This window comes from Sebastes umbrosus, chromosome 9, assembly GCF_015220745.1.
Source record: "Sebastes umbrosus isolate fSebUmb1 chromosome 9, fSebUmb1.pri, whole genome shotgun sequence".
In the NCBI taxonomy this organism is placed as follows: Eukaryota; Metazoa; Chordata; class Actinopteri; order Perciformes; family Sebastidae; genus Sebastes; species Sebastes umbrosus.
Window position 1 is genome coordinate 33031672 of NC_051277.1, and position 12971 is coordinate 33044642.

Sequence of the window (12971 nt, forward strand, 5' to 3'; positions counted from 1 at the left end):
ATAACTACTACAGAGAGAGGAGGGGAGCCCAATAAAGAGCTGTGTTTGCTGTGTTATGTTGTTGAGCTAACAGTAGGCCATATGGAGTCGGTAGAGCAGTTAATAACTCTCTACTCCGTCCTGTAATTGCAGGAGCTGCTGTGGCTTTAAAACTGTTCACTTTCGGGGACCTACACCACAATAGTGTTTGCCAGTAATGTGCTGTAGCAAAAGCAGACATTTGATGTTTTTCTTTTAGCTTGAAGCTTAAATAGTCTTAAACTCAAGGTGATAGCTCTTTGATAATCCAAACCCCTTCTTAGTAGACTAAAGGCTCTTACTTGAGTATCATGTATGTGCCGCAATAGTAGAAAGGAAACAATAGACCGAGTTTGACATGGGTGTGTGTGCACTCAGGGTAGCCAGATGCAGGATGTGGGCAACTTGTCAGAAGGATGATGGGTATTCTCACAGTTCACTTCCTGCTCTGCTGGGTGTGTCTTCCTTTCTGCAACTGGGCCATGTGACCCCAGGAGACGAGAGGTCAAACAGTCACCAGCTGGTTGGTACGACAGAGAGCTCGAGAAGAATGAGATGTTGAAAGATCCCGTTTAAAACACAGTGCTTTGCAACACTTTACACAGATTGATCTGGTAATTGGTTTCACAATGCTGTTCTTGTCATATCATGAATGCAACACTGTTAAAAAAAAAGGTTAAGAAACATCCCTGAGTCAGTAATATTTCCACACCACATGTGAGATTTGGACATCGTGGTTTTGGGGAGTTTAAAGGAGCAACACTGAAATGTGAAGAAAAGCCAAACAGTCTCATTAGAGTCTCAGAAATGAATATCTCCCGGTGGCTTATTAACGCTTTTATTGTACTCTGCTCTACACCCTTTCAGGCACTTTAGAGTTTGTTGTACATAAAGGTTTCATAACCGCAGAAACCTTCCTATAATTAGCTGAAACCCTGCTTGGCTAGACACGAGATCCTCGTAAACAGGAGAGCCCTCTCAAGCTTCTGAGAAGTGAAACAAGCAGTGAGGACCACCAGGAGACTGCCTTCTTTGTGTATTCACTATGGGTTTCTGTCAAGTCTGTTCAACTGATTCTTCTTCTGCTCTCTGTCTTGTGTAAATCCCAGGTCCCAGAACGCACTACCTCGAAGTTCTACTGTCGAGAGCTGGTGATGGGGCATAATAGGGCGGCTTCAAGGTAGACCACAACTTCACTACACACAACCAATTCATAGAGATATGTGTTGTTTCTATGGTTGCACGGATGTATTGGCCGAACATCGGTATCGGATTATTGACTGCCATTGGCATATTGGAAAATAAGATGACATTCATCGACGGCAGTGACCGATGTTTATCTGTTGTGTTGCATCAGTTTTTTGGCGGCTAAATGTTGTGTTGGTTGTTCTCGGACAACAGTAACCAGGTGCTGATTGAGAGGAGAATCCAGAGGCTGGACACGACTCTGGCATGACGGCGATTGCCGTGCGCACGTGTGGTTTGTTTACAAATTAAAGTGAAAGAAAAAGTGGGCCGTGTGGGAGTATATTACATTGTCTCGGAGAAAGATCAGCGATAAGAACGTTGTTATTTTCAATGATAAATTAAGCAGTAAAACAACGGCTTACAAGATTTCTTAAAAACAATCAGTGCAGTCTGGATGATAGTGAACCTCGTGTGTGTGTGATGTGTCACTAGAAGCCTGTCAGTCCAACGAGGGCTGACGCAGCACTCGGTATGTTACAGTGGGAACGTCCTCCGTGCCGTGTAGCCCGGGCAGCAGTCCTTCCCCCATACCGGGATCCAATTCCGGTTGAGCAGAGTGGGCCGCCACATCTCAGTCCCGCAGCTCCACCGTGGGTCGGGACAGCTGAGGCAGTGAGGCCCGAAGCTCTCCATTCGCTCCCCCGCTCTGCCGTTACTAGTCCACTAGATAACCGATCACAGATGACGTTGTTCTCATGGACGGATAAAAAAAATCGAATTGAGGAGTGCTAAAATGGGTCTCCAAATATACTTTGGCGTCCGTTAATAAATGGGCGGCATGCCCACTTAAAGTCTATGTTATGTTTCTGCTACATTTATAGTTATTACATTTCATTTATGTTTCGCAAAACAAGTAGTTTTGTTGGGCTGTGTACTGAAACTCTCTTCTCATTGTTGTATAGCAGCTGAAAAGGCTTTTGAAGCAGTTATTTAAAAAAAAAAGATAATTTTTTTATGTGAAAGAAGGTTATAATAAAGGTTGTTTCATACATTTGTATGATTGAATCTGTGCTCTTTCAAAGACAGTGTAATGAAATGCTGAATGATTTTATAACAGCTCAGCTTTCCTGGCAAAAAGGGGAATAAATAACAGCAAAAACATCGTTATCGGCTATCGGCCAAACAGTTCTTTTAAACATCAGTATCGGTATCGGCCCAGAATTTCATTATCAGTGCATCCCTAGTCGTTTATAAAGGTTGGCCTATGTTTTGTCTGTACATAAGGTGATGACTTAATGTCACTTTTTGTCATGATTCCGAGAAGTTCTAAAGTCAATATTTAATATTGACGGTAGATCTCGTCCAAATCGTGACGAATGAATGAATGAATAAATGACAAAATGACCCAAGATTAATTACTTAGTTTCACTTATCACATTGCTGAACCTATATCCACCGGCTCATATTGTGTATTTGATATACTGTACTTACCAACGAAGTAGAGTTATAACAGTGAGGTGTTTCTTGACTTTGTGAGGAACCCACAAGCTAGTTTAGCTCTAAGGATCAGCTGAGCTGGTCGCCGCCCTGAAGCAGCACATAGTTGAGCGTTGCTTAGCAGCATGAAGATACAATGCATCTGTCTGTCCTTAAATCGGAAACAAGAGAAGTCTTAGTCTCAGATAGAATGTGAATAAACACTATTTATTTGTGATCTTTGGTATTGTAACCCTGCTACGAGCAGGGTAGTTCTTTACCACACAGTTATCCTTTCAGCTAGAGTGAACCTCATTTATTGTGAGGGTTCATAACACACTACGATTCAGCATGCTGGCGTACATTATTAGAGAACAATCGGTCATGGGTACATCAGATTAGTTTAGCTTGGATGATTATTTTCGATTAGATGAAACTAATGGTGAGGAAATTGGGTCGTTGCAGTGGCAGCGTGAAGGATATACTCAAGATTAGAACATATAGACGTGTATAATGTACAATTCACTCTCCATCTATGACACTGTGTGTGTGTGTGTCTCTTTCTCCATCTAGTGGCGGTCCGGTGTCTGTAGCAGATAAGAGTGGACGGTCTGCGTCTCACGGAGTCTCCTCTAGCAGCAGCAACCACCCAGGTCTGTCACCTTAACTCAGCACCTCGCTGAGCTCAGCCACATGCTGTTACCTGCTCTATGAGCTATAAAAATACAGGTTCATCAACTCTGTTTACAGGCTTACAATGGGTAGCTCTGTCATCTCTGGCAGCTTCTGAAATGACAGTTTGTTTTAATGAGACTTAATTCTGTTTGGGTTCCTATATGACAAGAATTAGAGACTACATTATTTTTACCTCAGAATTTAACTCTTAATATGCACAAATGTACGGAAGCCCTGAGAGGCAAGTGAGAAAAAAAATTCTGGTGATCCATTGTCTAAGTCTAGGGGTCTAAGTTGTTTTCTCTCCTGTGTTTATGACTTAAGAGCAGGTGAAAAAGAAGGTTGTGTCAGGATAATCTTTCTAAGTTCTTAAAGGGACTATTTGTAACTTTCAGAAATGCTTCTTAACAGCGACACCTGTGGCCGTGAAATCAACGAAAGTCAGCGTCGGGCTCGCGCTTGCTCGCTCTCAATATACCTGAACGAGCATCACTCAAAACAGTGAGGCGACACACGTCAGCTAAAAGCACAATATCACTCTATATTTCAGCTGCTTGGCAGTAATGTTAGCTGACCAGACGAAGGTCTCTCCATGAACATGATTTAGATCTGATCCTAGTGTTGGCTTTTCCTGCCTAAGTGCAGGCTGAGGCAGCGGGGTTCTCCAGCGTGTCTCCCTGCTCTCTCCGCCCGCAGCCGGAGAGAGCAGAGGAGACACCGGCACCCGGTCGATAACGAGAAGACAACGTAAATCTCTGTACAGCTCCGTCACTTCACAAGACACGGAAAACCTCTGTTGGTCTGGAGGAGCTGCAGCAGTTATTTCTGCACAAACGTCCCCTGTACATTCACTAGATATTCTCAGAGCTAAACTAACTCTTCTGCAGTGTGTAGTGAGCGCGCGTTCACGTCTAGAGGTGGAGCGAGCTGAGCTGTCTGAGTGAAGGCGAGCAGGCAGAGGAGGAGGGTACAGCGGCTACACGCGAACGCGCATATGCGAGCGCGCATGTGTAACGACCCGCTACATTTATGCGCGTACAAAGTTACAAATAGTCCCTTTAAAAAATAATGATTTCATCTGTGAAACAGGTGGGAAAAAAAGTTTTCCCAGGATAATTTTTCAAAGCCAGAAAGCCATACCATACTGTTTATCCTCAGGATACTGTCATTAGTATGGAAGCGCCGAAAGGCAAGTGAGAAAAAAAAATAATTCTGGCGATCCATTAATATTGATCTAAATTGTTGTTTCTCCTGTGTTCATGACGGGTGAAGATTTTGCCAGGATGAAACAGGAAAAAAAGTGGAAAAAAAAAAGATTTGCTTGGACAATTTTTCATCATAATTTTTCAAGTTACTTATTTTCGATTTTGTTTTTGTTGTCAGGATATTTTTTCTTTGAAAACAGATGAAAAAAAAAAGTTTAAACAGGTTATTTTTATTTTTTTGTCAGAATCAGAAAGTGTTTGTTATTGTAATACTCATTGCGGGTGAGTTTTAATTTACATAACTTGCTAACACAATCTATGTACCTTGTATTTAGAGTCCATGGAGAAATTAAAACTCACCTAGAAGAAAACATGAATGCTTTTAGTCCTATATAGAACATGAGGTAGTGGTGCACTTCAGCCTCTTATAAATAAGTATTACAACAACAAACACTCAAAACAATGATCCTGATAAGAAAAAATATAATAAACTTCCGCCTGCCAAAAAAAGTAATTTGAAAAAGAAAAATTATCATAGCAAAACTTTTTTTTATCCTTTGGCAAAACTTTGTTTTCAAAGGTGAAAAAAAAAGAATTAAGGAATTTAGATTATCTCTGCAAAACCTTTTTTTCATCTGTTCTTAAGTCATAAACACAGGAAACAAAACAATTTAGACCAGACTTAGAAAATGGACCACCAGATTTTTTGTTTTTGCCCTCAGGGCTTCCGTACTAATGACAATAGCCTGAGCACATACTGTTTTCTTTTCTATAATAAAAGATTCAAGATGTAAAAGTAATAATGTAAATGTAATTTTTGTGACGATTTGTTGGAAATTGGTTTGTTTGTTTTTGACCCAAAAGAGGACTGTTGTTGTCGGCTCCATGAGGTTTCATAAGCTCAGCGCTTGTTTTCCCACAGATATGGCACTGGTGTGAACTAATGCTGTGAATGTGTGAGGTGGTCGCGTGCGTGAACCATTAAGTCACCGGTTTCTCAGCTTAGCCCACACATCCCAAACACACATATGCCAAGCCAGTTCACATGCTCATACACCTCACACCCTAAACAATATGCTCATAAACAGACACACGCCAGATAAATGTAGCCACACCAAACTCCACCAAAGACAGTACACTTACTATAAAGCAGCGAGAGCGCACAACACAGAGTAATGAGCTCAAAGCCGGCCTTCTCTACCTGTGTCGAGAGACAAAGAAACAACTCATCTCTCTCAAAGCTCTGCTCTCTGTGTACTCTGTGCACGGCAGCGGGGAAGCTCTTGTTGTGAGTGTAACAGATAGAAAGATGGGGAGAATATGTTTAGTATTTCAAAGTTTCCCTCTGTGTGTAGTTGGGAGGAAACAGCTTTTGATGCCTCCCACTCAGTTTGGCTGCGGGCCTCGACCTGCTTTGTTTGGAGCTACAGATCAGAGATTCTCCTAGAGACTCGTACAGCTTTACTGTGGTAAAAAGCTTTTTATCGGCTCATGATGTAAGAAAAAGCCGCTTTCCTCTTTGAACTATACTGTTGTTGGAAAGGGTATTTGTAGCATTGATATATAGAAAGTACAAATTGATTATTATACATTGATTTAATAGCATCAAAACAGTGATAATGCAGTTGGTAGGCGGACAAGGTATTGGTAAACTCTTCTACTACTTGTCTGTAGTACCGTAGGTGTCAAAATTAAGACAGTATTTCCCATGAACCCCTTTGATTTGTGTGATCATGGAAGTTATTGCTTCTTTTAGATTATTTTCCAGAAACTCTTGGTATGTGGTGGAAAGACAGTGGCTATCATTATTGTGCTCAAAACTGTTATGTAGCATAGTTTTGAACAGTTGGCAACCTCCGGGTCTGAAAAGTGAAGCCAATGCGGAAGTGCCTTAAACTGTCATTCTTTCTAACAGCCAGCAGGGGGCGACTCCTCTGGTTGTATAGAATTCTATGAGAAAACGAGCCTACTACTCACTTGATTTATTACCTCAGTAAACATGAGTTTATGGTCTCAATCTCTAGTTTCAAGTCTTCTTCAATACAGCATGATGTTCATTTAGTAAATGATGGTCCCATTTAGAGTCGGTGCCAATATTGTGTTTAACACCTGTTGCACTGCCCCAATTTGTAAAGAATTTGATCGATGCAGGAGGACATACTGTCAATAGTATGTATGTATTTCAATAGCTAATGTTCTAATGTGTTTTCTTATGACACCTTTTAAAATATTTGTGTAAAGTAGGGAATATTTGTTTTAGGTCCATTCAGAGTGCGTCTGCTCCAACATTACAGTTTATGGCTGTAAAGCTATCCAGCCTAATGATACACAATGTTAGCTCCCATGTAGAGGCTAGCAAAGGCAGCCATGTTTGTGACAATGGCCTCATTTGTCCACGGTAATTATACCTCTCACCACTAATGTTAACTTGGTAGGGGTTCAGTGATTTGCTTAACACCACCCTGCTGCTATTTTCACACTGCATAACTGCTATTAATGTAATGTAACTAATGAGTATACTGTATGTGTGTGTGTTTGTGTATTGTAGGCTACTACAAACTGGAGAGTCCTCTTCTACAGCACCGTCTACAGCAGCACAGGAGGACACAAGAACATGTAACCAGTGGACATACACAAGTAAACTAAGAGTGCTTTTCCTTGACCTTTTCACAGCTATGACCAAACTGTGCCGTTCTGCCTCACATTATACACATCATGTAGACCTGCGTGCTCTGGCATGTGTGAGCAGGCACGACAGAAACATTATCAGAACAATCAGCTTTACTACATTGATCTTGATTAACAACAAGGAGCAGCAGCATCACAAAACACACAAAATTGCCCTTCCACATTTAATGTGAAGTGACCTCAGATTAAGTCCCTCATGTAGATGTAGAAGTTGTTTTGTCTAATCATCTGCATCTGTACCACAAAAGTGACCTTCTGACCTCATTCACTCGTGTCGTTCCTCACCTCCGTCACACAGGGTGTAAGATCTGCTCTGGGTCGACTTAACAAGGCCACAGAATACTCCTCATCTAGCGACGAGGTCGGCAGCAGTGATGACGAAGAGAGGAACAGGTGAGATCTTCATCATCAGTATGTGTTAATTGCAGTGTGCTTGTTATATTGTTAAAAACTTTCCTGATTTAAACCTGCAGTAGTCAGTATGTTTTTGGCATCATTGTGCAAATATTCCATAATAACCTTTCAGCATATTGTAATTCAAGTGTTCTGAGAGATAACTAGACTTCTGCTCCTCCTCATGGCTCTGTTTTCAGGCTTTACAACATCTAGCCCGTGACGGGAGACTTTGACCAATCACAGGTCATTTCATTGAGAGAGCGTTCCTATTGGCTGTGCTCCGGTCATGTGACCAGAGCTTGGCGTTCCTTCAACAGATTTTACAAACTTTCTCATTTTACAGCTAAACTGCACTACAAGATGATTCTGAAAACATTTGCTATTTCCTATTAAAGGTCCAGTGTTTAGGATTTAGGGGTATCTATTAGCAGAAATGGAATATAATATTCATAACCATGTTTTCATTGATGTATAATCACCTGAAACTAAGAATTGTTGTCTTTTCATTAACTTAGAATGAGCCTTTAATATTAACAGAGTCTGCCATGTTTCTACAGTAGCCCAGAAAGGCTAAACTAAACACAGGCTCTAGAGAGGGCTTTTTGCGTTTTTACCAGTGGGCTACCTCTGGGTCTGAGAAGTGAAGCCAATGTTGAAGTGCCTTAAACTTGCATCCTCTCTAACAGCCAGCAGGGGGCGACTCCTCTGGTTGCATCAAGCAGAGTATGCTTTAGGGCGTAGCATCACCTTGTGATTGACAGATTGCGACCACGGCGTTGTCCGGTGTCTGTTTCCGTCCTAGAACTTTAACCCTTTCACAGTGTGTTTTCACTTCATGAAAGTTAATTATAACCTTTTTGGTTACATAAAAATGTCTTATTTAGCATTCGGTTGTACTTAGCTCCACCCGCTCATGTCACTTCCGGTTGCAAAAAACCAAGATGGCGATGACCAAAAGGATTCAAAACGGCAGTTCACAAACCCATGGGTGACGTCATGCTGACTACGTCCACTTCTTATATATGTTCCATAGTTTTTACGTTACCTGAAGGCCACCGCAGGTTCTCCGACGCGCTTGGAAAGGGAGTATGAGGGTGTGTGTATTCAGCTGGTTGCCATTCGCAACCGCACTGCTAGATGCCGCTAAATCCTACACACTGGACCTTTAATCCAAAGAACTGAATATCAGATTGGCAGGGACTAACATTTGAGACAAAGAATTGAGTAATTCTTCTTTCAGTGTTTCCAAACAACACAATTATGAAACATGGCCTGTCGCGAGATGTAACGTACCAACTGTGAAACCAATATTAAGAATGAGAGAAACGTTGAAGTAAAAAGATGCTATGTTTACTTTGAATTCTGACGCATCTACTGAGAAGCCCTGTATGTTGAAATGTTTCTGCTGACTACCAAGGCTGAGTTAAACCCCAAAACACAAACTTAACAAATTTAAGAAACTTAACACGTTCAAATGCTAAAATCCCTTCTCTTCATTTAGGATTTATTGGACCATCTAAGCCTTGAAAATCAAGCTAGGACATGCTACATTTGTCATTGGTTTACATTTTACATTCTCACAAATGTGCCATTAAAGTGAATAGTATTATTACTGTGATACAGTGCATATATGTTGGCTTATGGTGGGTGTGATTAGATTACAGTGTTCATTATTTTTGACATAAATGATATCTCTTTTGGTTTCACTTTTGATCCCAAGAAGCTAATCAGCCTGTTTTGTTGTTGTTGATCTTGAGGATGTATTGATCAACTAATAAATGCAGTACCTGCAGTCAGGCTCTGGTCTATAATCTCAACCTGTCTGTGTGTGTTTCAAGGTCTGGCCTGTCCAATGGGAAGGGGAGATACTTCAGAGGAATACCTGATGGCATCGTGCTGCAACCTCAGCACAATCTCAACCAGGTATCCTGCACACATAAAAACACACACACTGCTCCCGTCTCTCCTCTTTGCATTTTCATGTTTAACAGCTAGAGGGTGCAACATGCGTACAGATGACTGATGTCAAATTAACTCCACATATACTCCACATACTGACTGGTAGAGAGTCACAGGCATTTAAAGTCCAGATGAAATTAAAAATGCCTTTTTAATGTAACAATGTAACATTGTGCACCTATTTAACAATATATGCATTTCTTCGTATTTTATATCAAAATCCATCATCTTTTCTTCCTGTAAAACATTATGTGATGCGTCTTTACGTAAGCTAGTACCAAGCAATTTCAACCAATAATATCATGACATCCATCTATCAATCAATCTGCAACTTTTAGTGACAAGGGAGGTGTTTGGAGGCTCCGTATCACGCTACATTCTAAGCCTGTCCCCTTTTTAGCGGTCCAATCAAATACGAAGGATCCAATTTAAATCCCTCTTTTAACTGTACACCGATCAAACATTCTGTTTCACTGGGGAATACTCACAGTACAGAAGCTAATGACACTCTAACTTCCGTTTCACTGGAACTTTAAACCTGTGTAGGTCATTTACACCTTGATTACTTTAATGTAATAGATATACTTTCACTACAGCCCCCCTTACTCCAGACTTTGTCTCTCACTGTCCTACAGATTTCTCGGACAGGTTCAGACGATACCTACCTGCTACCAGACCTTCTGCAGAAAACCTCCTCCTCCAGTCCTACCCACAATGCACTGGGCCAGCAACAGCGAACATGTGAACTCAACTACTCGCAGTCGCCCACAGCCCCTCGATCCCCCACACACCAGGAACTACATGTGAGTTTATTAGGAGGAGTGTGCAGTCAGAGATTCAGAGAGTCACAGGTACAGGTGCAGCCACCTAGAATTTCCCCTCCCACCTTAGTTCCAGCCGAATGACAGATGGCAGATCCCAGACACTGGGAGTTCCCCCCCACACACACTCCACTGTAAACACGTCCATTCATTCAATTGCAGGGTGTCACCATGAGATGGCGCTTCCTTCACAAAATCATATATGCGACTGAAGTACACTGAAGGTTTCTTTGTTTAGGCCATGGTTTGCACCGCATGTTTCTGAGGGTGCTTCCACATCAGGGACCCGGGCCCGGACCCGAGTACACTTGTCCCCAAAGCCAGTTCGTTTGATTAGTGTGAACGCTCCGTACCGTACTCGGGCAAGGTTCGTTGATCCGTACCCGAGTCCACTTGAAAAGGTGTTCTGGAGTACGGTTCATGTGGACTCGGGTACAGTTCACATCAGGTGTGAACGCCAACCGTACTGAAATACGGAAGTGGACCGCTATTTAAAGCAAGTAACGTTAGCAGTTAGCGAGTAGTTGTGAAAGGGCAGGATGTTTTCAACGCCGCCGTTCTCTTCCGAAATCTGTATACACATAAAACAGTTTCATATCTACAGTATGTCTGTATCTGCGCGCAGCATGCACCTATCTCATCCACTGAACTGCACGGCCGTGGATGATACAGCAGGAAGGCCGGCGAGAGGTTCCCTAAAATATAGACAATAGGTGATGGGGTTGAGTGATGTTTGTTATTTTATTTAGCTGGTTTAATGGTCTGTCTGTAAAGAACAAGAGCTGCTCAGCTGCTCAGCGGGCAGAGAGAGAGAGATGGGGTGGGGGGGAGACAACGTGTAGAGTCGGCATATTTTCACATCAAACGCAGTGAAATAAAAGTTTATTTCAGCCAAACCGAAGTTGGTGATTGTTGGAAAGACTAACGACGACGTGTTGCTGAGTTTTATTTTGTATCTGTCACGTTTGAATGACGTGTTTTATGATGCTCCGCCACTAGAACAGCTGATCTCAACATAAACAAATACACGTGGATGATGACGTAGTGTACTCGGGTACGGGACAACTTTACTAATGTGAAAGCTGAACGGAGAGGGGGGGCAATCGTACTCGGGCACGGTACGGATCAGTCGTACCTAATGTGAAAACGTCCTAAGACTTACAGAAGTTGCTGGAACTTCAGTAATGTTTTCTGCCCCTCAGTTGTCAATAGTTGTTAACTCGGCCAAGGAAGGAGGTTTGTCCGTTTGCAGGATTACTCCAAAAGCCCGCGATGGATTTGGATGAATGTTTTGGAGGGGTGGGGTGTGGCACAATGAACAATCCAGTAGATTTTGGTGGCGATCCGGATCATGATCCGAATTCGGGAATTTTTTTAAGGATTCTGCTCAGCCACAACATTAAGACCTCTGGGTATAACACATGCGCAGTGTAACTGATGATGCGTCTAACGTCTGCGCTCTCCGAGTGCCATTCTAGTTATTCACCTCTTTCTAACAGCATAAACCCTGATTGTCAGTGGTGGAATGTAACTAAGTAGGCCTACATTTACTCAAGTACTTTACTTAAGTACAATTTTGACTTACTTGTACTTTACTTGGTATTTCCATTTTATGCTACTTTATGCTTCTACTACATCTCAGAGGCAAATATTGTGCTTCTTACCTCACTACATATTGCAATACATATTTTAAAGCTTTAGTTGCTAGTTGCTTAGCTTATTTATATTTTCTATCAATGAATAATATAAGCCACCCAGAACAGTAGTATACTGTATAAAGTGATGAAAATAAGCTCCACCTTTACCAGCTGCAACATTATAGTGGTGAGCACATAAATGCATAATAATGTCCACATTAAAAAGGTCTATGGTGGGGTATCACCAAGTCTTGTATTGACGGTTTAAAAAGTAGAAGCAAATCTATCAGTGGGCTGAAAATAAGATGACCTGTTTGAAAGAATCTTGTCTCGACATTATTAAGACATATTATCTTGATAATAGCGGGCTGTATAACCTAAACAGATTTGAGACAATTTTAATACAAGTTTATGGACATTATTTATGAGCATTTGTATTAAGTATGTAAGTTGTAAAAGTATTTTCTATATCCAAGGGTGTTTTACTTCAAAACAAATATGTGACTAGTTGCATTAGTTACTTTTGTCCAGCAGAGGGAAGTAGTGGCACAATTTAGGTGCACAGGTGCCCACATTAAGAACCAAGAATGCCAATCTAATGTTTTAGAGAGTGAAATGAAAGAAGGCTTGAAATCGAACCTAACAGTTAATGGTGATGTGAAAAGGTTGCACAGTTGTTGTCACTGATCTATAAAGCTGTATACGTATGGAGCCAAAACCTACTAGAGCCAAAATCAATCAATAAAAGTTCTGGTGTTGAATAACTAGTTGGTATTGTTGTTGTACATCATCAGGCCGTCAGCAGTCCTACTGGTAAAAACACCTCCTCGTCTTCCTCTTCCTCCTTCCTGTCATTCATCGATCCACGACTGATCCCCATGTCATCGCCTCCACTGAGCCCTGGTGAG

General features: G+C 41.6%; 1 protein-coding gene across 2 annotated transcripts in view; it reads left to right on the forward strand.

Annotated features, from left to right (window-relative positions):
• The window catches only part of si:zfos-2326c3.2 (mitogen-activated protein kinase kinase kinase kinase 4), a 102173-nt gene that overhangs the window by 68524 nt on the left and 20678 nt on the right, over nt 1-12971 (forward strand). For both annotated transcript variants that reach the window (XM_037779712.1, XM_037779713.1), the window contains 7 exons: nt 1128-1198; nt 3256-3335; nt 7111-7199; nt 7549-7643; nt 9485-9569; nt 10241-10408; nt 12858-12966. In XM_037779712.1, the coding sequence (XP_037635640.1) occupies nt 1128-1198; nt 3256-3335; nt 7111-7199; nt 7549-7643; nt 9485-9569; nt 10241-10408; nt 12858-12966 (697 nt within the window). The remainder of the gene's footprint in view (nt 1-1127; nt 1199-3255; nt 3336-7110; nt 7200-7548; nt 7644-9484; nt 9570-10240; nt 10409-12857; nt 12967-12971) is intronic.